Source organism: Myripristis murdjan, chromosome 9 (assembly GCF_902150065.1).
Source record: "Myripristis murdjan chromosome 9, fMyrMur1.1, whole genome shotgun sequence".
NCBI lineage: Eukaryota > Metazoa > Chordata > Actinopteri > Holocentriformes > Holocentridae > Myripristis > Myripristis murdjan.
The window spans coordinates 10,507,794-10,534,621 of record NC_043988.1 but is presented as its reverse complement, the minus strand read 5'-3'; the positions used below and the strand labels follow the sequence as shown (position 1 = coordinate 10,534,621).

Genomic DNA, 26,828 nt, shown 5'->3' with positions numbered 1-26,828 from the left:
AACAATGGGTGAGGCTTGTGTAATCTCTGCCATGTTATTCAGAAATGAAAAAAGCCAATGAAGTGCCTCCCCTGGCATGCGGGGAGAATGACTGTTAGGGGCAGAGGATGCTGTCCACACTTAGCGACTCTATCATTGGCATAACACGTAAACAAAGGGCATAAAAGTCCCTGCTGGCTGACCATGGCACTTCCTGGCACAACCCTGTCACTCCAGATGAAATGTTAAAATCCACCCAGCCTATATAATAAATGCAGATATTGACATTTGCACAAGTTGGGAATCCTAAAGGCTCTCTTATCATTCATGGTGATGCTGTGATGGTTAAAAGACGGGACAAATGAATAATTCATGTTAATACATTAGGCTGATGCGGGGCTGATAGAGTGGTTGTCCTGGAGGATATTGCGTTTACATGACCATGTTGAGCTGCTGCTGACAGCCAGCAGACAGTGACGTCTGTCCGGCCTCATGCTCTCATATCAGGGCTTTCATAAAAGGATTCAAAGTGGCATTTCAGTGCATTACTCTGTGTGAAATGCTTGAGCTGCTGTTGTCCTATTAACATTTCAGGACGACTTTAAACTGTGTAACGAAAAACATCTAGCCCAGTATTCTTCCAAATCTTGGTTATTTTGGTCTCTCATAGCCTATAGTATCGAAGCATCTGTTTTCCTTCCCCGTTGAATGGTCGGGATGAGCAGCACGACAGATTGATTTAAGTAGCTGCCGAGTGCACAGTCACGCTCTGTGCCTGCAAACACACTGATTCAGTCACTCAGTCTCCGACCTTCTCTCTTGCTCTCTTTTTCCTCTCTCTTTCTTTCCCTCTTTTTTCTTTCTTTCCTTATTTCTTTCTTTCTTTTTTCTTTCTTTCTTTTGTAAAAGAACGAAAAAAAATTGAGGGACCTCTGTTGCTCATTACAAACACACTCACATACGCACAGAAGTGTGCAGCAACAGACTGCTGCTCTATGGTGTCTGAGAGCTTCGAAAGAGGGTTGGTGGAGTAAAGCCATCAATAATACCAGAGTGCTCTAAAAAGAGATGACCCCACACACACACACACACACACACACACACACACACACACAAATAGCAAAATACTGTTAAGTTAGGGGAATGAACTTTATGGCTTTATGTGTTTGAGACTTTGCAAAACTTTCCATGTCTAGCTGTAGATTGCTGAAATAAAATAGGTCTGGGATCTTGTTTTGATTTGTCACTTTGGGATTAGAGTGTGGGCGTTTCGCCTGATTTATTATTTTGCACGCGCAAGTCTTGAGCAGTTTTGTGTGTGTGTGTATGTGTGTTATGTTCGTTGTGTTCTTGTCGATGTCTGATGTTGCAGCGGTTACGGTCCACAAGGCAGCAGATTCATAGATGAGCACATTGCTTTACAAGACTATCCGGCGCTGTTTCCATTAGCCACCGACCACAAACCATCACAAAGTTCCCCCGTTGTGTCTCTCCGCCATTTCCTTCGCACAGCAGCATCTTTTTCCTCAACTGAGGCACTGCATTCCCCACCCGCTGTTTATGTAGGTGGTGTGGCCTAATAAAATAAGAATCGCTGCCTTCCGGGAGCTGCTGATTCAAGATGCATACGGTCCTTGGAGGAGTCAATGGAGAGAAATGGTCAGAGAAGGTCACCACCCCCGTGATGCATGGGGGTTCAGGAGCAGCCACGCAGAGCCAGATGGACTGCAGCCAGGGAGGGAGGCAGAATGTAGCCCAGGCCAAAGGACATGGACCACCAGCTGGGGACTCCCATCATTGTTCAGCTTTTACCTTATTGGATTTCCCCTGAAAATGTTTATTTCTTTCACTGCCCTACTGAGAAGCAGCTCTCCTACTTATCTCATCATTATTTATTGAGGGAGCCCCCAAGGAGTCCAAGCAATACAGTTAGGTCTGAGGGAGGAGGGGTGGCAGATAGAGAGAGAGTACAGCGAGAGAGAGAGAGAGAGAGAGGGCTAGCATATAGTTTCAGGGCAATTTTCTTCTCTGTGTGTCTGAGAAAAGGGGCACGATGACATGAAATGGTATTAGAATTGGGAACGGGCCACTCTGTGCTCTCTGATTGCCTCTGGACTACCTGCATCCACCTCCCTTTGTTCAGCTCTGTTTGGCTCAGCCTTACTACTGCGACTGTGAAGACCTGTCAGTTTGTCTTATGACTGCTGACACTTTTGAGGAGTTGCATCTTGTGTACCTTTATACTGTCAGCTAAACGACACCGCCTTTTCACTGAGCTCCCTTCTTCCCTCTGTGGACCGTTGTCTCTTTACTTCCCCTCTAGTTGTGTAATACTTGGTATTCAGAACATTCATTCGCGATTGTAGCTCAATGAGTTCACAGGAGACCCATTCAGAGACTGCAGAGAGCCCAGGTGCATTGATATAAAGTGCTCCCTTCTCCTTCATTTTCTGGGGAGTGTCAGCTTGTCTAGCTTTGATGAGGAGTTCGATGCAATTGTTGTCTGGGAGTGTCTGACTTGCCCTTGACTTCACTCTTTATTTGAGGCCTCGATCCCCATGCAACTTTGTGATACATTTTCACTGCGGGACATGTATACACATCAAAGACAGAGATTAAGAAAAACTTGGAAAGGTATGGTTCTCCGAATGCGTACATCGTGCATGGGGGCCTTTTTGTACAGTGGTTGCAGTGCTTGTCATGAAACTGTTTTTATATGTTATGCTTTTATGAGCATGACAATGGACCCTGTTGAACATTAGCTTTGTAAAGAACGGGGGTGGTTTAGTGGGTCATATTTCAAGGAGTTATACTGTTTGAAGGCATACAGTAAATTCCCTGGGGAAAGTTACAGCAGGGATCTATATAGTGGCCAATAGTATTGGACAACTGGTGGTTAACCTGCAGGAGACTCACATGCTGATTGGTTATGAGGCCGTTTTGACCATTAAGTCACTAAAAGGCATTTCAAACCCACCCCAAGAGCTGCTCTCTGAGCATACATTCCACAGGCTAATGACCTGTGCTCCGGTGAGACTCAGCTGTATCCAGAACATTCAAAAGTCTCACTGGAAATGACTTATAAACATGCAGGACACTGAAGTGTAACGAAACCAGAAACAAGACCCTGCTGCTCACACTGAGAGAGAAGAAGACTGTGCATAAGCTTTCTGCTCCAACTGTGGAAGCTGCACTCCCCTGTCGGGAAGATGGTCTGCAGCACATCCTTGGACCCTGGTTTGATCCATGAACTGAACGTTAATTGAATGTCCACTTATTGCTGAAATCCCCTGTTGGATGCGCTTAAAAATCATTAAATATCATCAATCTGTGATGCTCAGTGCATGAAGTTAATTTGTGTTGCAGTGTACTTCTTATGCGTACCAACTTTTGCTCAAACTGCCTCGTCTACTTCTACTTTAGGAAGTGATTGCCCGTGTTTCCTAGATAGACTTTCAACAACAGATAAGGTGGGCATATGGGCATAGAAATATAGCTAAATTGCCAGTTACTTTGTGAACATCGGGGCATTGATAAAATTGCAGCTGTGCTCCTTCCACAAAATGCAACATGTCTTGTTGCATTGCATTATGGTCTGTTAAAGTTACTGCACTTCTTCTATTGCAAAGAATTCCTCTCTGTGATTGTTGAATGCTTCTACAAATCCCTGAGTCTAAGAAGAGGAGCTGCGCTAGTCTTACCGTTTGATTCTGAGAGACTGGCACCAAAATCTGATGTGTACCACCGATGTTGCAGATAGCTGAAACAATTTCCACTATCAAACTGCACATAGCTTTGCTGCAAATATCTCAGTGTGATGTCACATTTTCTATAGGTGTTTTTACAATTGCTGTGTTTGGAGAGGCTGCGTCGATCTCTGGAGCGTTTACCCTCCAGTACAGTTTGCTTGGTTAAAAACTCTGGTACAGACCAAAAAAACGCTCCTTGGTCCACCTGAGACAGCTGGTCTCACTGCCTCCAATTGAAGCAGATTGTTTGAAGTGAGAACACCATTTAGAGCAAATACCTCACATTGTTAATTTATTGTGCATGCTTTGTTGTGCCAGGAGACACAACAGGCAAGTTCTACCTGTTCAGTTGTCAGACTGCACATATGCTTTAGCCTACCTAACTCATCTTCACTGTACAGCAGCTCCTAACAGGTCATGGTGATGTCATTTCACCGCCACCCTTCTCAGTTGATGTTGGTGGCAGATGGCAGTGTGTCCTCGTTGTAATGTGTGTATGGAGCCAACAATTGCATGTTCATTTAAAACTTGCTTACTGGTTATCCGATGGATTAAGTTTGTAATTCATCATAAAGTCAAACAAAACTCAAAATAACCAGGACATTATATGTTATCTCAAGGCAGTGTGGCAGGGGACCCTTAATTTATCCACCACAGACAACTTTCATTGTCATTTGTCTGTCTGGCAGGTGGTAAATTCACCCACCAGACAACAAATTGCACTGTATAAATCCATAGAAGATTTTTTATTTTTTTTATTTTCATTTGTTAAATTCCTGACCAGTAAACAAAAGATATTTGCAAGTACATGGCCTTTGTTTAGAAATCGTATTGGTTTGGAGTAGTGTGAAAGTGAGTCAGACCAACTGAAAAAATTAAACAATGCATCACTGTCACGCTGGATAGCACTAAGCAAACTGACGATTAGGTGATGAGAAATCCGCTATGTTTGGCCAGTTATAAGTGGAAATAATAAAAACACCACCAAACAACTGAGTGTTCCCAGAAATGCAACATACATTGCAGATATGGTGCATTTTGACTTGAAGGAGGAAATGGTAAAGTATTTAAACTAAGAAGTGAGTGTACACAGAGGGGTTATTTTTATGCAGGATCAATGATGTTGCAGTTGCCTAGCGTGGATCTCCATAATGACTTCTTGAGGGAAAGAACAGCTTGTTATCATATATTTACATTACAGTAGCATACCCCTGCGAATTTACCATACTCTCTTTCGTAAGGAAGAGAACAGATTGTTAGCATTTATTTACATTACTGTAGCATTCCACTAGTCATCTTCCATTTAAGCCTGTAGGTCTAAGACTAAACGTGTGATGGTGAGACAGGATTATATAAACTATAAGCATCTATAGGCCTTCATTCACACACACACACACACACACACACACACACACACACACACACACACATAGCAGAGAGGAAGGCAGCTGGCAAAGAGATTTCAGATCATCTCAGAAGCACCTTGCAAATACACAAAAGCAATTACACGTGCTCACTCAAATATATTCAGAGTGACCCTTGGCTGTCCTGTTTCACTCCATGCCTCTATAGAAAACAAGTACACCGCCTGTCACATTACCAAGTTGGACGATACCCCTTGTCATGTCATAATAAGACACCACATCAAAGCAACAGGCCTGACCAGAGAAGGTGGATATATTTATTGGCACACAGAGCCAATCACATGCATGTATAGTGCATATCAATGCAGGTCAGGAAGTTCGCGCTCATATCTTCGCTTTCGTCTGGCGACGTGGTATGGTGTTCGACTATTTTCTTCTTTTGTAGTCCACTAAGCCAAGGACACCGACACTGTAATTTTGCCGCAGTCAAAGAAAACCTTTCATAATGTCCTTTTCAAACTCGAAAAGAGTGCATCTATTACTGACAGAGGTAAAGGAGAGAGAGGAGTGCCATAATAGGATGGTCACACACCACTTATGGCCCTTTTCCATTGCATGGCACTGGCTTGACTTGAATCGACTCTACTCTCTTTACTTTTCTGTATTTCATTTTCCATTGCAGATAGTACCACCTCACAGCAAAGCCCCGCCAGTCGCCCGTGGGCATGTTCACTGTTTTTTCCTCCTTTCTCTACCAGAGCACCACACAACATTAACTGTTTATTCTTGGAATGAAAGTGATAACCATCACAGCAGACATTAAGAAATCTCAGGTTCTATGCAAACCACAGTACATCAGCACAGTAAATAGGCCTACATGCTGTCTGAAATAAAACTTTGCCATGTCAGTTCAGGATGCACATGTCATATAGCCCAATAGTACAGTAAAGTGCTGTAGCAGGTGTTTGCTGTTTGCATTTGATTATTTGATTGATTGGTGTAACACGTGTGTCAAACAGCCGATGCTTCCCTGAGGAAGCAAAAATTGTGTGATCAAATCGCAGAAAACAGCTGGGACATCTTTTGAAGAAAAGTGGAGACAATGCAGTGAGCCATCTGGTTGCTGCATCTCATTCAAGAATGACAAAAAAAAGCAAAAAAACAAAAACAAATGATTGTTTTTCTTGCCCCAGCTGTCACACAAGGATCAGCTGGATTCATTCAATGACCTGCTCAATTAAGGATCTTTTTGGTAGCACCACATGTGTAAAATGAAACCATGCTGCTTTTGAAACATGTCTGACTCTCTCCACAGAGTGAAGTTGAAAGAGGGGGTGACGTTTCTGGGTGCCCGGCCCAGCAACCCCACCCAGTGGATAGTGAGCCAGGATGTGAGGAGCGAGGGCCACCGAGTGGTTACCCTCCACTGCCGCAGGAAAGAGTCCAGCTATGACCAAAGGTCAGCAAACAACTTATCTTACTTTAAATAAATCCTCTGGGAAGACTGGTCGACACCAAAGTAATTCATGTGTACATGGTATATCATACATTCTGGTGTTCCGTGATGCCATTATAAAAATACACTGTTGAATAATAGTAGGTGACAAGCAAAGTAAAAAGACTGCCCTTTTAGGCATAAAAATGTGTTGTGGCGTTACTGTTTGTAGATCCATACAGCTTTAAGATGAAATATCTAAGGTTGAACTGAAAGTCATTTAACAACCTTAGAATAGTGGTTGTGATTTCCAAACGAGCAGTCAAATACTTGTGTCCTTTAACAGGCCTAATTGTTCAAAGTAATATTTGACAAAAGGTCTCTTAACTAGGAATTGTAACCATATCCCCAAAGCCTGGAGCGCAGGTAATTATTTTAATTTAAGGTACATCCAAGTAGCAGAAACTTTGTATTGACAAAGTAGCCAAGGGGATTTTGTCCTCACCAATACTTAAATTTTCAGATTATTGATAAAACTGGTGGCATGCCACTTTCTGTTCACATATCTGGCTGTTACTGAAAAATGTTGCCATTGAATCCTAAATGTCAAGCTAACAAATAAATATCTGAATCTTGAATAGCTACCATGGAAATATCATTTACTCAGTATAGCTGAGATATTGGGGTCTTTTTGTGGAATGTAACCAGGTATTTATGTGCTGAGTGTATTTTGCACAGTCTCTCATGTTCATGCCCACCATGTTCTCTTCTCTTCCCATGGAAACTGAAACCTTTGTAATTCAAAACAGGAGGCAGGCAACATTATTTTTATACCATATTTTGTGTAATGTGTACCTATCTTCTACTTGTTACTGCCAGACCTAACAGAAAATTACTTTAGATTACTTACCATTTAGCTTTAGAGCATATATAGAGATGTAACAGCGGGGCCACATGGATGACTTTGGTGTCTGTGTTCTCATGACTGTCCAGCCAACAAGCCAATCTCCTAGAAATTTGGTGTGTTCCCTTCACGTTGCCATCATTTCACATCGGGTGCTGTCACTTGAATGTACAACTTTCATTTCACAGGAGATACACAGCCTGGGTTGCAACACACCTTTTGAATGGCTCTCTTGCTGAAATGGCTCACTTAACTCGAAATAAGCACCATGAGACATGCCTATGGGGACTGCTGTGGGGAGGAAAAGGTTAATCGTCCATTGCAACATCCCCCCTTCACTCTTTCTCTTTCCTTCTCTCCCTCTGCTTCTCTCTCTCTCTCCCTCTTGATTAGCATATTTATTTCCTCCACTGCCACAGCCTTAAAGTTGTTTTGGTCATTTCCTATCTGTATTCACGTCCTTAAACTAATCTGGCAGATAGGGAAGTGATTGCCAAGATGGAAAAAAGGTTGCTGTGTTAATTAAGTGCAGATTGAAGGCCTTTGTATGTTTTAATGGTTTTTCCTCGTCGGATGAGGAAGTAGTTTTAATAAGTCTAACTTTCTAGTGACAGGTGTAATTTTATGGATTAGAGACAGATTTGGGGTTGGGAAAGCTCTGCTTATTTGCTCCTTAGCTTTGATTCCACTTACCAAATTCTAAGGCAACAGAATACTTGAGGTTGTGACTGCAACTTTGTAATCAAAGTGCTGTTGGTTATTTAAGCACAATCTATAAAACCTCTGTAATTTGAACCTGTTAGTGAAGTGATTTGTTTAGACATGCTGCCATTAGTATATCCAGTACCAGTAATAATGGCAGTATAGCTATAAATGTGCAGCACATAAAGCAAAGATATCTGTGATTGCCATTGAATTGCCACAGCTGTAAAATCAGAAGCAGCTCATGAATAGCACTGCTGCATTGATTGCGTGTACAAAGTTATTCTTTAATAGACCTCTCATAATTCATTATGCAATACTGCAATATCGCATTTTTATGAGGTGGGCCGGTAGCTCAGTTGCTGCATATTCCTTGCTGATACTCTAATGGATCCTAATGCCAGGCTTCATGTTGATGGAATATTTTCACTTCTTAGTGCATACAGCTTTATTTGACTTTATGAGCAGTTCACAACAAATATCACCTCCCCTTGGAATTCATGCAGTAGTCGCCTCGGCATGGAGGCTCCTTTTGTGACCTTCCATTCACTTACATATGTTTTCAGAGCCTAGCCTTAAAATTATATTGTAGTCTGTACAAATGCTGGAATGTAAATTAGATCATTTCATTTGTATCTGCATTAAGGTCTATGGTTTTTAAAATGCTGCCATAGATTCAATACCTATAGTTTGTTTATAATGAATAAATTCATTATGAATTACAACCCTTAGCTGAAATTAATTTCTGATATCAGGTTCATTGTTGCACTACAGTACCTCAAATTTTAGAGGTATGACTTCAGAGGAAAAAGAAGCCTGAAAGCTGAAAGTGACTCTGGATCTTTGTGGCAGCTGATGTCAGCGGTTTACTGAGCTCTTACGGAAATAAGCATGGGCATGTTAAAGAGTGAAAATGCTCTTCTGGAATGAAATATTTCTTGACGCGGACACGTGAGGAGGCCGGCAGCCAGTTCCGAGTTGTCCGAGTTGAATTCTTGGCCTTTACATGCACTGCTCCCCAGGAGCGAATGTGCTGTGCCTGTGCATGTGCTGTAAGCAGAGCTGCGGCATCATGAACAACATAAAAAGGAGCTTTCAGCAAACTGCAGCAGTGAGCAGCAACACTTGGCAGCTGGCTCCTCCTCCCCTCTGGAGCCGTTCTCCTTCCTTATGCGGGTATTAGTTTCTCTGCTCTGTCTCACAGCCTAACCTTCTCTATCACATACACATGTACAATGAACTTTTGTACAATACTTTTTTTTTTTTGTTGTTATTGATTTTAGCAAGGGAGCCAGATCCAGGAGTGACGATATTTGGTCTAATCCCTGCTGTTTTGGCCATTTATGATGCACTGCTACATAATCCCCAAAGCTGTCAAAGGCAGTTCAGAGAGAAGACCAAAAACGCCCCACAACGCATGTACAATATACAATGCTCCAGTTTTTCTCTTGTGTTGTCCTCCCCACTGAAGTTATTTCAAATGAAGCTCCTCGAGAAGGGGATTAGGCATAGCCATCTCATCTGTTCAGCTGTTATCCTATTTTTCAACCTCACCCTAATGTTTTCAGCCTCTGCCCTGGCTCCTCTCTCTCTTTTTCCTCTCTCTCTTCCCTCACTGAGGATAGGAGGATGAGGAGATGGGTGAATGCTGTAGGTCAAACGACTGAAGATCCTATTTGCTTTTCCATTTCTTCTTTTTACCAGCAGGGAAAACTTGACTACCCGTGTTGCTACTTATGTGCTGACACCCATAACCCTGCACTTATGATGTCTGCAGTGCGAGAAGGCAACTGGGCCAATGTACCTGCTATTGCTTCCACTTATAAGAGCCTCTCTTTTTAAAGACACAATTTTTTGCAGGTAGACTTCCTATTAAATTCAGATATGTGCTTGGGAAGTGAGTCTTGTAGATAAAAATAAGAACTTTTAAATGTTTCACAGTCTCTAAACACATGTAAAATTCATCTGAAGTGACCGTTTAAAAATATTTCCCACATATATAAACAAAGGCGATAGAGAAGTGACAGCTTTTCAACACGGGGGCTACATTTTAATTACAGATTGAGCTTTAAACTGAAAAGAGCTGAATTTGCCCTGAAGGAATTCCCACCAACCAGCTGGTGTCAATTCTGTTTAATTCCAATGAAAGGGATTTATTGAATGTGAGGTAATGAGTTGATAATTGTCAATGATTTTGCCATGAGGCATCTTTAATGAATAGCCCTAGACCTGTTTCAGTTGTGCTGCGTGCTGGGCTCCACACTATGCCTCATACTTTCTGTCATTTAAAATAGTTAGCTTTTTTATTGCCAAACCTAAATGAGTTTCTGCATTATAAATATTGATTGTGATTTTAAGCAAAGCAGACCAGGATTTTGTATGTTAATGGCAGAGGCCCAACTGCTGAAATCTGCCAAGATTACCTCCCATGTTATTTTGAAGGGAAAATTACATCCTTTCTTTGACAGATTGAGCCTTTCAGAGATGGTGCTATAGTATGTCAAAGAAATCAGATTGAGCCCCTGTAGAAAGGCACAAAACTGTTATGCAGAGTACACCTGATATTGGCTGAAGTGCACTCTGGTAGATTGAAAAGTTCGCTTTGTCACCATTAAAGGAAAGCCCATTCAAAACAAAAGCAGTCTTGCTTCCTCAGCATGTCATAAGCCATAAGTGGAGGCTTCGGTAAAAGTGCCATATGTGGGCCTTGGTAGTTCATTAAGACTGTCTGGGTGCAGATGGATCTCCCCTGTGTGCCACCACCTCATTAATCCCCCACACCACACCCAGCAGAGGGACAGCAAGCAGACTACTCATTATAGCCACTCCCAGGGCTCAACAGGAGCCACTGACACACACACACACACACACACACACACACACACACACACACGGACACACATGCATGCAAGGGTTGAGAGGAGCACAGAGTGGCAGGATAGGTGGACGGGTGAGCATATAACTTGACTTTTTCCCCCCACTCTTTTCCACAATTCAGATCAGCCTTATCATTGCCTGTCCTCACACTGTCTGAATTTAATCTAAATAGACCTGGGAAATTTTTCATTAAATTTTAAAGAACATTCATTTCATTTTAAAGATACATGACCTTTCCTCTAAAGCAGTTTTTTTTTTTTTCCTTTTAAATGTCTGGCCAGTGACCAGTTTGTATCCCAGTGAAAAAGAAATCATACAGCTGTGTAATAAAGGGTGAGATTTGACAAGAACCTCACAAATTATCTCAATTTTGTACCCTATCTAAAAATATAATTGTTTTTCGGTTTGTGACATTTACTGCAAAGTTTTCCTGGGAAAAAACAGGCCCAAGGTGATTTGTACAGTCCTCAAAATCCCCCTCATTTTTTAATTGTTGTATTATTGTTTGTCTCATACTCAAGGGTCTTGGAGTTAGAGATTTTGCTGTGCAATGTGTTCCAGGAAAGTGAGGAAAACACTTACACAATTTTATCTTATCAATCCAGTACATAGACAATAGATACAGTACTTTACTTACTTTACTGTGCAATTTTGAGAATGAGCCACACGCTCTAGGTTCTAATGCTCTATAATGCTGCATAAATCAAGGTTGAAATGAAATGGCCCAATTACATTAGAGGCAAACAGGAATGTTAACTTGACAGTCTTAATGCTAACACCCTTAATAATGAATCAGCCCTATTCCCAATGGCCTCTGTTTACAGTAAACACTCACTGGAGCCTCATTGGCACTATTTACCAATGCACAATCGTGTCTACAACGCTTAGTTTTTGTGCTAGTCTTCTAATAGAAATGATAATGTGTGATTAATGCTTGTGTGTGACAGCCCCGAGACATGTTATGGGTATTTAGTGCCTTTTTTTTTTTTTTATCAAGATGGAGCTAACGTCAGGATACAGAATGTTATTAGGTTCTATAATGTAAAGATGATGAGAAAGGATCATTCAGACAGGATTTAATAGAACGGATGTGGCTTGGTTTCCTTTATCAGGACTGGAGCAGAGATGTGGCATATTCAGTGTCTCCCCGGGACAGCCAGCTGATTACAGCAGTCGGCCCAGATTACATCTGACTGGTCAGGCTGCTCCTCTGTTCCACTGCCAAGGAAACAATATGGGGAAGCAATGCCCCAGTGTGGCATTGTACTTTTCTCAGTCCACCAATCAGAAGGTAATTGGGGCAGATATCAAGTGACAGTGGGGTGAATTCATCAAGGTAACTCTTGCTAACGTTAAAAAAAAAAAAAAAAAAAAAAAAAAAAAACATACCTAGGCTACATATTCAATCCGCATTGCTTTGTCAGTGATACGAGGACCAATTGCATTGCATGGTAGTTCAGATTCGGTCAAATCACACCAAAGCAGAGGCATTTCATCAGAATTCACTTGTGAGCAGCACCATGTGGTAAATATATAACAGCCAGCGCTTTGCACCAGAGGAGAGACAGATTGAGATTTGCATGTGGCCCGGCCAGTTCATGTGTTTCAGATTTATAAAGCTTTATGAGGGAATATCCTGCTCTTAGAGGTTAATCCTCCAGAGGATTAGAATGTGACCACCACTATTGGTGAGTGTTGTGTTACTAAGAGGGGTTTTCTGCACTAACAAATTACTTTACACACTAGTCTTTGCCTCATATAACCAGTTACCAGTTAAGATCCTTATGTGGGTCAATACATTTTCCATATCATTTCCTTTTCTCATATTCAGTTTTGTCAGATTATCGTCAATTTCATGCTTTGCTTGAAAGGATTGTTTTCCATTTGACTGGGATGGTGTAGACGTTTTGTCAGCTTATCAGAAACGGCATGCTTTGTTAAATGGATTTCTTATCATACAGAGCGCTACTAGTACTGGATGTAGTATTAATATTTAAATAGCATTTCAGGTTTGTATACATAAACTGAGCAGTTGTACCCACAGCATAAGCCATTTTTAAAGTTTTTGCTGGATCACAGGGCCGGTCAAAAATACTGAAGGTCCCTATCTGACTCTGTCCGTCCATTAGTGACACCCCATTGTTGAAACATGCATGTGCAAAAATGATTTACTATATTGAACTGTCATTTTATTTGTACTTCCACTAGGTAATCAGGCAGTTGCTCGAGGCAGAGCCAAGCCAAACTAACACTAACACACTAAAAACAGTATTACTAAAGTAAGGTGACCAGACATCCCATCTGTCCCCGACTATCCCTGTTTGTCCGTTGTTGTCCTGGTTTCAAGCTGGGTGTCCCAGGTCCGAACAAATATCTGTAAAACACTAAAATGTGTCAGTTTTCAATATTCACTAACGAATTGTCCCAGTTTTTGCTAATTTAAACCAGTTATTGGTCAGCATTTTTACTGAATCTAATGGCACCAGAGTCGCAGCAATCTGACCTCAACTTTTTACACTATGAACCTCGGAAGCTGGCAATGCTATTTGTTAGCAGATCTCCACAGAAATGTCTTGCTCTACAAGCACTTTATGGATGTCTTCGTTTCCATATTTTTTTAAGCAATTATAGACAAGTTATACCTCAACAATGTTCAGCGTTTTCTGTTAAATGTGATGATGCCAGGGTCCAACCAGTGGAAAAAAAACAGCTGGCAGAGAAGTGTCACAGTCAGCCATTTAGCCAGCAGCCTGTGCTTGTGCACAGTTACAAATACCTTGTGTTTTATGTTTAGTAGTGTTATTATACAGTTTTCAAATAAGCTGTTTCATTGTATTTTTTTGGGGGGGGGGACTTTTTTTTTTTTTCATCTGCTGAGGTGCTGGCCATGGTGAAAGGTGTGCTCAGTAGGTGTGCTGAGTGCTGAAATAATTGTGTACGTAAGCGCATACATGTGCATGTGCATGGATATGCAGTACACTAAAGGGTCCTGTTTTGGGGGTTTCAAAATATGGTCCCCCTGTACTAAAGTCCAAACTGAGAAGCTCCTATCAAATCTGGTCCCACTAGTTGGTAGAAGACAACACGGCTGCAAGGGGAAGATGGCTTCAAGCTTCTGGGACTGGACTGCATGCACTGACTGCTGATGGGATCCACTTTCCTGCAGGGAGGTGACTGAACTGCAGAACGGCTGTTTAGTGAGCATAAGTGATCAGACCGATAGACAGTAGGTAATGTTGCCTCTGCACCATGCTTCATCTTGTGGAATGTTGAGCTGGTGCACGTAGACATGCACATGCATGCTAGTAGCAGAATGTGAAATAGGATAGAACTTCTCCCATTTCAGTGATTCAAGGTCTGGTCCAGCCTCAGCCAGGGTTGTGTACTTGTTTATTTGTTAGGTTAATGTTAGAGGTAACATTTTAAAAGTAGCGTTCCCCTGATGCTAGTGACTATGTGCTGTGACTCTTCAGATTCCTTAATGCTTCCATGAAACAGAAATCACTAACATAATCCAAATAGATTATTAATTTTAAATTCCACCTGAATAACCCAACCACCTCAGATTAATTTACTTTTGGATAATTTTTTATTTAAAATCCATGAAATATGCAGTGATATGCAGTGTTTTATATAACTAAATAAAGGAATGGGACAGGCCAAGTCCTCACTACCTCTAGATCCTCCCTGTGTGAAAGATCAGGAGCGCTTTCATTTTGTTTCCAAAATACTGCAGCATAAAACAAAAGGGCATAAATAAGCACAGCATGGTCGACATAAGCCTGCTTGGATTTATGACTCATGCATTCTGCCCATAAACAGATTTATGGCCACATTCCTTAGCAGGCATTTCCTTATGTTTTCTGAAAAGACAAACACAATTTTGTTTAAATTAGACCTGGGGTGAGAGCAAAATTGTTGTTTTAAAATAAAGTGACTAAGATGCACTGCGTTCGCTGCAGGTAGCACTCAGCTGGGGACGTAAAGAGAGCTGAGATGTAAACATGCAAATATTTGGAGGCATTCTGACAAACATAGTGGTCGTTTCTTCACTAATTTCCATCTTTGTTGTATCTGGTGAATAGTGCTCATTGTACTCCGGCTTCCCCTCATTCAGTTCTGTCTTTGATGAACAACAACAGTGACACCAGAGCAGTGCAAATAACCTCCACTTGTCTTCCATATCTCCACTTTGACTTAAAACCTCCTCACAGGGCTTTTTGTCCATAGATTTATCTAATAGAAAAGGCAAAAGAAACCTTAGCCTGCAGTTGGTTCCAATTAACCTCAATTTAGCCTGGCCTTGGAGATGATTGGATTTTACACTGTAGCCTATTTCACTTAAAGAAACGCCTGGTCTGGCACCAGAGCTGTCTCATTTCTGTAACCTGGGCAGTAGAGATATTTAAATGAGCCAATTAAAAGAGGCACTGGGCTCTTGAGGAAGGTATGGAAACACAGTTTTGGTAGAAAAAAATAGGATAAGGGCTACATGTGCAGAGAGGAAAGAGGCGTACTCTCCAGCTGCGAGCTGGGACACTGAAAACCTCAACACACTGAACATAGAGCGGTAGCTCTTCTTTCAGTCAAAAGCTTGCAGAATCAATCAACCAGAAGAGAACCAGAGTGAGAATAATGGAATAGGTGGCAAGTGGTTTTCAATGAAAGGGGAGCAAAGGCACCAATCAGATCCTCTTGTCTACGGTAGAGCACTTGTGTGTGCCAGCAGTGACAAGCACTCCTCTATTATCATTCCAGGTTAACAGGTAGAAGGTAGATCTGTGTCCAGCCAATAAAATGTCTTAAAAACGGAGACGCGGAGAGCTACGGTCGGCACTGCTCCATTGCAGTCCAGCGTCTGTTTAGCAGGTCTTTACCAAGCCTGACATGTAATCAGGCAATATGCAGCTCAGTGGGCCACAGGGGTATCAGTAGCTGGACCTTGAGCATGTCAGCCCAACAGGCCCAGCAGGCATGTTCACACCTCTAGATGGGACGCCATACTTTGTATATGTCACCCCCTCCACGCAGAACCCAGAACGCAGATGCAGACACTTCCACTGATACAAAGTAAAGCATTCACACACACACATAAACAGACCTCATACAAACTCTGAGGGTCATTTGTGTTGTAGTGTGGCAACCCGGGGTGACACTGAGCCATCAGAAGCTGTTAACGGTTTGTAGAGGTCACCCTGAACAGGCGTCTAAAGCAGCCCCTCAGTTAAGCAATGAGTGCCATGCAGTTTGTGTCAAGACTATATTAGCAATTTAGTGCCATTAAAAAGACCTTGAGGCATAACGGCATGCTATTTTATAGTTGAGGTTTCTGTCAGTGATGGCAAAGACATTAAATACAGTATTTTTCCCATGTTTTGAGAGCTGCTTATACAGCTGTCGTCTTTTCAATCACCCCGAAGTCTATCATTATATGGTCCAAGTCTTTCCTGCTTCTGGATCAATCCTCCATCTCTCTCTGAGTCAGTAAGTAACATTGGATCACTATGTTGAATATGTAAATGCATGCCATTAATGCTCTCTTTCTTTAATTAGTCCTCAGATTTCATGACTGAGTGCTTCCAATTATGGATCAATGTCTCATTTCTGCACATGGGCCCCTGGGTGTGTGGAGGCAGTTTTTCCGTTACAAAATGCTTTATAATTTCTCTTCTGCCAAGAAGCTGCTCGCATCACACACTCTTACTGCTGATCAATGAGAAATTCTGCTGCTGTAGGGCTGCTGATATATGTGTGTATTATGTGTGCAGGTCAGATTGTTCTTTTTTTATTTTAAACAAACATGTTCAGATTTCTACAAATACACAAGTTGATTTATGGCATAGCCTGTCTGAATTTGCATTGTGCATGTAGGGGATATGGTGTGACAGGGAATGGGACTGATGTGAGTGTAATTGCTCTGCTAGTAATTTAGCACTGAGCTCATTAACTGGTGCATGAGAGGGGGCTAAATTCTGCTTATTACTTAAATGCACTCCTAACTGGGAGCTGCATGTGTTGGGGAGGAGGCACAGATATAGTGCTTAGAGATGGTAAAATGCCACTCTAGTGGCTTGAAAATGGCCAGTTGGGTCCATGGGTGCAGTTCTTAGTGCTTATGATAGGTGTCTGGGGTTTTGTGAATGTAAAATGTTTGCTAATCTTAGTAAAGAGACTCTGGTGGTTTGGCTAAAGACTTTGTCTGTCTGGTAGATGTAGTTACTGTAAACTGACTTGTGATCATTAAAACTTTTATGTAGCAGTGTTGAATTCTTTCAGACACATATTGACAATGACTAGACTGACAATGTACTTGATCAACAAAATTTATCAAGATCCATACCATCTAATCTACAGATTGTTATATGAACCACTGTTACCATATTATCATTTGTAGTTAATCTCAAGTTATGTACGATGATTTATGTGTCCATAAACATGTTTGTGTTCAAAATGAATCCAGTAAGTAATCATATTCTGTAATCTAATTATACACTATTTTCACAGTAATAAGGCAGTCAGATCCTCACTGTGTAATTCAAAGTGGAAGCAAATCGACCATTTTAATGAGCAGCCAGAATTACTTAATGATTTATTGACCTCTTATTGTTTTTATTGTTTGTAGTAAAATCATCTAGAAACAATCATTTGTATAATCAGCCTTGGAATGTAAGAATTGTGGGACCAAAGAGTCATTTCTATATGATTTCAACTTGAATCACAGGAAACTGTAATCTTCAGCGCACCTGGAAGCCGGTCGTACTAATGGATGTGCACAAAAAGCAGGACAGGCTACAGAATGATTTTTTTAATGTGAAAGCGAAGCCAGTGTGGGAGTCTTTAACATTATTATGAGTGTGTGAATCAACTGCCAGGATCTCTGCAGGACTCTTAAGAAGGTAGGAGGTGCTCAGATGACTCTCCGTCACCACCCCTCACACCTCTGAGCTGCAGGACACTGCATTAAGGCTGTGAGCAAGAAGGCAGTCATGTCCACTTGTCTTACGCAGCCTCCGCAGCACTGCTTCACCACCATAGTAATTATCACAAATAAAGACAATCTGTGTATTTAAGTATGTTCGCAAGAGAGAGTGTGGGTGCATGCGTGTGCAGATGTTGGCATGCATATGCATGTGTGTATGTTTGCATACATATGTGTACATATATGCCTAATTGCTTGCATAAATGTATGAGCATCGTTGTTTGCACCTCATTTTAAGGGTCTTGTGTGCCTGCTGTTGACATTAGAGGTAAAACATCCCACACTTGCTTCTTTCTGTTACTTTTCCTAAGACGCTGGCACAGATCTGGCTCTGCTGTTACGGCAAATTAGACATCTGGCTGTGTTGTCCTTATTTGCCACTGACCTGATTGGGAAACACATGGTCTGATATTGAGCTCAAACACTGATTCTTTCCACCACCGTGCCACAGGGAGACACAACTTAACCTTTTGCTTCCTCTGGGTGGTGAGAGGGTGCTGCAGCCAAGGTTGTGATAGAATGCCATTGATCTGACATCGCAGACCCCTCTGGTCAATGGCTCTTGTGTAGTCTCCAGGTTCCGTTGCCATGCCAACAGTGGCACCGCTGAAAGGACCCGGGTTTTGTGGGTCTTTAAGGACTTTGGAGAAGGACAGGCGCTCCCAGTGTCAGAGCGCCTGCAGGTGCAAAGGCAGGCCCAGATGGTCACATGATGTCACCTACAGATTGCCGGGAGAAGTCGCAGGGGGAGGGATCAGTTTATCTTCACAAACATCATCATCACTGCCCCAGGGCTCAGTGTCTGCTGCCCCCTAGTGTGTGGATGAGTTACCTGTCCAGCTCTGTGGGTCATCCCTGGTGGTTTATGTCTCCTGTGGGTGCTTTGATGTGAGGAAAATTGAGTGTGGCTGTTAGCAACAGTTTTCTTTATTGCATTTTGTTTTTTAGATAGTTTAACTATGAGTGAGATAGTTAGTGCAGCTCACTTGGGAAGTGATGTATAATGCAAAAAGGTCTGAGGTCACCGCTGATGATAACTACCATCATTAGGGATCCATTACACCATGGAGCCTACTTCATGCTGATGGACTGTAATGATGTTGCACTGTAGAAAAGCATTTAGTTTTGATTAGACAATTGTTGACATGCTGCATTTCATTAACTCCAAGATGAGATTTTGTTGTCAGGGAATTGATATGCTGCTGTTTGAGCTGAGGCTTATACACTGACTGCACCGTGTTAGCCGCAAGACAATGAGGAGAAGGTTGGGGAGCAAATATTATAACAGGATCTTCCCCTTCTGACACTGCCCAACCCTTTCCCCTCTTTTCTTTATTTCCATCACCCTCCTGCCAGACAAATATACTTTTAACTAGTCTGTCTAGTGTCTGTCATCTTGCCACAGTATATTATTAAATGATCAGATTTATCTGCTGCACTGAAAATCTCTTAGATTTTGTGAGTCTAATACCTTACAAAGTCCAAATATTCCCCCCTCATGAATGCAGACGACTCCTGGATACAGTAGTTCTGCTTGAACTGTATTTTACTGACCTTTTTTTGTGGAAAAGGGAGAGAGAACAATTTTAAGCGGCAGAATGTTGAATAATGAGTCAGTGGATTTGTGCTTCCTCACTATGGCTGTGTGCAGAAGCTTCAGACTACCCTACCAAGTAAACAGCTTTCTTGAAGTGACAGTTTCTTTAAGCGCGGTATAAGGAAAGCAGCCACGAAACCTCTTCTTGCCCTGTGTCCAAATTCAAAGCAGTGTTTATATGAAAGCAACTTGATAGACTAAAATATTCCCTCCTTGCCCGGGTGCATGTAGCCATGTGTGTGACAGTATGCATGACTTAAGGAGGGAACAAAACCAGCCTAGGAGAGAATGCGATGAGAGTGTGTGGGAGTTGAATATTTTAGCTGATGAATGCTGCAGAACATGGTTAAGCTAATCGGAAATTTGATCCCCCGTCTTGGGTTTGATACACACAAGCCAAAAGCCTTCAGTTTGTGCCTACGTTCATTATAATTGTATAATTAATAGTACTCAGCCCTTTCTCTGTGTGCCGTGTTAGAAAAGGATAAAGAATAAATGATTCATTTTAAAAGGAATCTGATGCATATTAAAAGTGGGTTTTAATTCAGGCACTGCAAGTTATTCGAAATCTAATTGGCAAATCTTTTTGTGTGTGTGTTCGAGGAGAGTAAAATGAATGAAAATTAGATTTCCAGACTGCTTTTCTTGTTCAGTGGAAAGAACACAGCAATATGATATTGCAGGGGAGAACACCTGTTCCTTTAGTAAATATGTCTTACTGTAATTATATTGCGAAAGCAGACAGTGAGCACCAGACTGTCCCACAAAAACACACACACATTTGATTTTAACTGCTGCGTTTGGGTATGATTACATTTTATTTCCATAGTGAAGCAACACAAAGCGGCTTAGTTTAATGATGTACTCGCCTCAGGGCTAATTTCTCAACAGAAAATCACAGTGCATCACCTACAAACTGAAGTAGGACACAGACCCCCTTAAAAATTCTGGGCATTTTCCTATTTCCATTTAATGTCAATGGACACTGTACAAAGTGTACTGGACATGCTCAGTGAAGTATATGATGGCCTTACGGTATGTGCTGGAGAACAATTTGTGCATGCCAGAGTGTGAGATGTGTTTAATGATTAATGTTTATACCTTGAAACGAAAAAGAAAGGGAAAAAAAACGCTTTCTATCACAAGATTTATCCGTCACACTTCATCACAGAGACAACCTTTAAAACTGAGGGTTTATTTTAACAGCCCAGTTTAGTATTTCTTCTGGTTTTTATTCAGCTATGTTAGAGTGCTCTAAATGAATGTCGGTTGACACACCATAAATCAAAAGTATTGTTTTAGTATTCTGCAAGAAATGATTGCGACATGAGGGACGCTCTGGACAGCTTGATTGGATCTCAAGCCTTTCATTGCAGTCTTCATGTAGGAAACACTTCAGCATGTTTGACATACAGGATTCCTGTTAAAACATATGTGCACACACACACCCTCTCTCAGACACACACACACACACACAAAAGTATATAACCCCACATGTGCAGCTCAAACACATATATTCACAGCCAGCTTGCATTAAAGTTTAATCAAATGTAAAATTGCTGTTGTTTTGAGTGTCATATTGACAAGTTAATGTTGGGTGCAGGTGGCTGTGGGCTCCCGTGAAGAAGCACTTTGTACAGAGGGATATTTATATATCCTAGAGAGGATAGAAGCAGCGCTCACCGACTGCAGGAATCTATTGCTGCTGTCACAGGTAGAAAAATAAATAAATAAAACAAGAAAAGCTAAAAAATAAAAAATAATGCTACATGCATTTTTCTATTTTACTCTTTTTTTCTTACTTAAAGTGAAGTTTTATGATGAGTCAGTTTCATGACCACTGCACACGTGAAATTTGCCAAAAACCTTTTGTATATGCTGTGAAAACATCTCTGTGAAAACAACCATTTAATTTTCTTATTCACTGAAAAGGTGCCACTATGATCACCAGCACATGCAGCATCCCAAAAAGAACCTAACAGACTATTATACTGTACACTCTCAGCTGCTACATACTCCCAAGAATTAGTTGAGGTGTTGTCTTTATTGTTGTTGCTGTTGTTGTCGCAGGCATTGTAGATAGTCTATTAACCATGTTCATTTTCTCATCTAGCGCACAGACTGTGAATGCAACCTCTTGTGCTCAAGCTTTATCTCAAACAGCCTATATTGTGAGGGATTTCTTTCTTTATGCAGGTTCTGTCTCTCCTGTGACCACTATATACAATATATCTCACTGCATAACCATGAACCTCCAAAGCCATAGAGGCAGCTACACCTCGCTGACATTTATCACTATTATTCTCATTCCTGTCTTCCCTTTATTTGACAGTGTTTCAGGGGGAGTTTACACCGTTTTTTCTCCTCCTGTCGCTATCTCTCTCTCTCTATTCTGGACAGGCTGAATTGAAAAGGTCCATTGGGTATATAAGCCTCTGAGGGGACTTTTGCTTCCTCCCGCTCCCTCCCAATGCTGCTCAACACCCCTCCCCCACCACTCTTTGCCTTTGCTCTTTCTCATTCCCCCATCCCTGCAGTTTCCACAGACACATATTGGATTGGGAAGGTCTCTTTAGACTATAAAAATACTAATGGACTTACCATACGAGCTTTCGTGCTCCAGTTTCCTCTGGTTGTGGAGAAATACAAGTTTGATATTTCCTCAGAGCTGCTGTCTATTTCCTCCTTCAAAGTGCTCCATACATTTGTTAAAATATAATGAATACGCTGTATGCACTTTGCTTTCTTTATTTTTCAAACTGGTGCCATTTTAATATTCGTTATCCTGTTTTACTTTAAGGCTGTGCCGCTGTGTGGGCACTGAGTGTTTTGGCTTGTTTGAGGGTTGTGAGGAATCAGAGCTCCAAATAAATGCGACCAAAGGACTCTGGACTCTGGCCAGGGCTCCCGTGCAAGCAGGTAGATTGGGTTTCATGCTCTGACCACTGGGGTCCTGTCTCACAAAGCAGACCTAAAAAGAGGCTCTCACCTCTGGGGTGGATGTTCGTTGCAAGTGGCCAGGGATAATTCACTTCTGACGGGCTCCCCTCAGGCTGTGAAATGAAATTCCCCCACAGCTTGGTTGAAATTTCAGATGGGCTTCACTAGCTGCTCCTTCTCCAATGCCAGCCTCTTCTGTTTCCCCTTCTGCTAGATGAACTCCGACTGAAATGGCCTTGATTTTCTGTCACTTTCATGTACTATTATTATTATTATTGTCGTTACTTGCCAACCTGCAGCCTATCTATCTATCTATCTATCTATCTATCTATCTATATCTATATATATATCTACTTACAGTAGGCTCTGAAATCAGAATGCAACACCACTTGTAGCACTGCTTTACATTTTTATAACCATGAGTGATAAAATAAACAAAAACCGCCGAGTTGAGTCATTAATAGTGCAGCGGTAGCACTAGCAGCAGCGGCAGTATCAGCAGTACCTGTAATGGTGTTGTTAGTAGCATTAGCAGTATTAGTAGTAGCAGCAGCAGTTTATTGGAGAGTTATGAAAATACATTCGCATGCAGTGCCATGTCTTGACAAGATGTTATTAATTCGCGCCACAGTGCATACATTAATAAGAATGCTGCATGAGAAGGCAGCAAAGTCAGTGACTTATATGCGCCGTGGACCTCTTGAACACCAAGTCAGGGCTCCTTAATACTGTGAAGATTTATATTTGGCCCATGCTCTGCAAATGGCTTCATAGATTATATGGAATGAAGTGCTGTGTTACAAAATGAATTACAGTGATATTCATCATTGGAAAAGAAAGTGGCACCTGCCTTGCAGAATAACTGCTGACATGTTGACAGTAAAACCTGTTTAGAACAAGAATTAGATAGATGCTACTTTATGACTTTATGCTTTTGGGGAGGGAATCATCCTTATTCTTCAGAACTGGAAGTGATGTATTTCAAGTAAAATTTGGGTAACAACAACATTTGGATTTTGGAATGAAGCCCATACCATCCTGCATGGTGTGGTGGATGTAATTTGTCATATTTGTTGGAAAAGAGGGGCTACTGCATTGTCTTGTCACTGCGTATTCCAGTGTAGAGTTGTTATATATTCATAACTTCTGATGGCTTGCTTGGTGACAGACTCAGCTGCACTGAATGGAAACTGATGCGTGAGTATTGAGGCTGCAAACTCATGAGGTGCGGTGGGCAATTGGCAGAGTCTGGAAGTTTTTGCTCATTGAAAGTGCAGTTCGTTTTTGTTAAGGTTCATGCTGCATATTTGTTTTCAAGAAATTCAAATGCTCTCTGTCAATTAATAATATAATTTGAGATAATAGAGGATATTTTAGCCTGTAGTAGCACAGGTTGATATTTGCATTTGATTTCTAAAAGGTTGTAGTCACCTTGCATAAGGGAATGAGGTGTCCACCCTCTGTGAATGTGTGTGTGAGAGGTTTGAGCAAGTGTGTGTGTCTGGCTTCAGTTTGCTGGCTGCTATAATGCTGTTCCAGGTGAAGGAGCATGAGAACAGCAGAGTTTCAGGGTGCTGTTTTCAAGCACCACTGGAGCCACAAATTTGATTATTTTTTTCTCCTCCACAAGTAGTTTAGAGTTTGCATGAGGCCACCCGTGGACAGCATCTCCTCTCGTTCCACCCGCCTGCATTATGCATCTTCATCTCTCATTCTGTTTCCATACGCCACATCACGCTATCTCTGGTAGAGGAGAAGAGGTGTGGCGCATGCCACTCCCCTGATTTTTTTTTTTTTTTTTTTTTTTCAAATTGCAATTTTTGTACTCTACATCTTGCACATAAAAGGGGCTCATAAAAGAGGAGTCAAGCTTCAGCTTCAAATATTTAGCCAGATGTAAAGCTAAGTCATTCTGTTGTTCTAATGTTGGTACCAGAGCATGTCTGGGAATACTTGATCTACAAGAAAAATGAAGATACTGGCCCTGGAAATGCCAACTCAACTACCCTATTTGCTCTCTCTCTCTCTCTGTCTCTCTCTCTCTCTCTCTCTCTCTCTCTCTCTCTCTCTCTCTCTCTCTCTCTCTCTCTCTCTCTCTCTCCCCCTCTCCCTCTAAAATCCCATTGGGTGAGGAAGTGGACACACTCACCCCATTGCATCAGAGGGAGATTAAGTGAGGGTGTCACAGTGACATGGTGGGTTTGATAATGGGACAATAGAGCGCCTTTCAATTATAGCTCTTTCTCCAGAGACAACTGCTAGAAAGGATTTGCCACCAGTAACTTTCCCTGCGCCTGTTTATTCATTTTGACATTTAAATCTGCCTTTTTTCAACCTCCTTGGGGCCTAAATTCAATAGCTCTCTAATGTGCTCCTATCAAGATAAGCTATTTATAGAATAAGATGGGACACCTCAGCTTGTAGAGTGCGTTATTATTGAAGACAGAAGTTGAACAAGTTGCTGTGTGGATTTAATGACTTGTAGTAAAGCATTTTGAATGAACAGGTGGGAGATGGTGAAAACATTACAATAACAGAGGTAAGGTCTTTGTTCAACTTAATTGCATTCTGTGTTAGGAGAAGATAAAAACATGAAGGTAACCTGTTGGCATAAGAATATCTTTGATCAACATGCAAAATCTAACTTTGATATAGCATGAGAGGCTCAAATTATGTAATTTCAAAACTCAACTTCAGCTTTATGCAACATAAATATTTTATACCTTTCCTTTGGGTCAGATACTACACTGGAAACAAGGGAGATGACAGCAGTCTGTTTGAAGGAATTTGCAATAGCAACATTAAATATTTAAAAATGTTGGCTGGCTTATCGTTGCCAGTCTAACATTAATTTTAAGTGTTCGATTCCTGTTTATCAGTAAGATTTAAGTTGCTGTTCTTTACTTTAAAGCTTGAAGGGGAAATTGGTCATAAATTCACAAGTTAATGTATGGCATGCAGCATTTTAACATTAGGTTTCAGACATTTGAGACTTTAGCATGATCACTGTAAAGAAACAAGGTCATCACAAACAACACTGGTAGCTTCTAACCACCTGTGTGTGCCACTTTGTGAGATTTGGTGGGTAAATCTTCTTTATTACTTTATGGCGCAAAGGTAGCTGTATTGCTTTGCAGCTCAAAATAAGATAAGGGTGCACTTCTTCCATCACAAATGAGGCTAAAGCTTTCACAGTTATTTGCGATGGTACATGGTGGAACAAGTGAAAGACAACTTAAAAAAACAAAAAAAAAACAAGCACTTCCAGCATATTTATCCCCTTTCAAAAAGACAAACTGTGGCACACACCGAGCCGACTTAAAAGAACCAGTGCATACCAAGGCAGACGGTCAGATTCCTTTGCATTTCCTCTCATTTCCTGCTAAAAGTTGTCCATGAACACACTGCACAGACAACAGCTGACGGCCGACATGCAGCACCTTCTGCACCTGCATGATACAAACTAATTCTCCATCCCAGCAGGGGGAATTAGTATGAAAAAAGTAAACCATTTAATCATTGAAAGTTAAAGAACAAACTAGTTTTAGCACATTTTTCCTCGCCATTCTGAATGTGCTCAGTTACATTTTTCTCATTTTGCATGTGTTTATCACAACTAGCTCTCTCTGGTTGGTTGGTTAGTTAGCCTGCTGGGTTGTTAGTTCAGTTTCAGCTCAACTGGATTTCCGTTTTTCATCTAATGCCCTGGTTGGCTGAGGCTGAACAGATCAGTCAGAAAGCTCTCTCACAGACAGCCTCTGTTGCCGATTCAACATGTGTTATCAGCTGGGATCGAAGCCGCTGAGGAACTCAAGGTGCAGGACACACCGCGCCAAAAAAAAGTGATCATCGGTCACATAAGGCTCGACAAGGACCGATGACCAGCCATTGGTTTGGTGTCATTGGGTGAAGAGAGCACTTTTGAACAAAGAAGCCTCTTTATGGTAGGAAGTGTCAGGATTTATTTTACATACATTCTTGCAATGTTCTCCACCACGGTCCCATTTGCTTATAGTAATTACACCAAGGTCACTTGATACTGATGTACTAATGTATGAAAATGGTACATATAGCATCTTGAACAGTACTGTCCCAGGCCATAACCCACATGTGAACCATACCTATTAATGTTTCATAGTTGCTTGTCGCTGCTTGTCCTGACAATCTCCTGGTGCCGCTGTGATTAATGAGCATTTTGAGTATGCCTCAACAGCGTCCTCTCAGCCATCTCCCTGTTATCCTCAGTGAGTCAGCTGTCAAGCGTCTCAGGCTGCACCTTGTCAGGTTCGATTTCCTCTCCGG

At 41.5% G+C, this 26,828-nt stretch overlaps 1 protein-coding gene across 2 annotated transcripts in view; it reads left to right on the top strand.

Moving 5' to 3' along the window:
- si:dkeyp-14d3.1 (transmembrane protein 132C) overlaps window positions 1–26,828 on the top strand; it is a 130,816-nt gene that overhangs the window by 57,640 nt on the left and 46,348 nt on the right. For both annotated transcript variants that reach the window (XM_030061067.1, XM_030061068.1), the window contains exon 3: window positions 6,408–6,551. In XM_030061067.1, coding sequence (XP_029916927.1) covers window positions 6,408–6,551 — 144 coding nt within the window. The remainder of the gene's footprint in view (window positions 1–6,407; window positions 6,552–26,828) is intronic.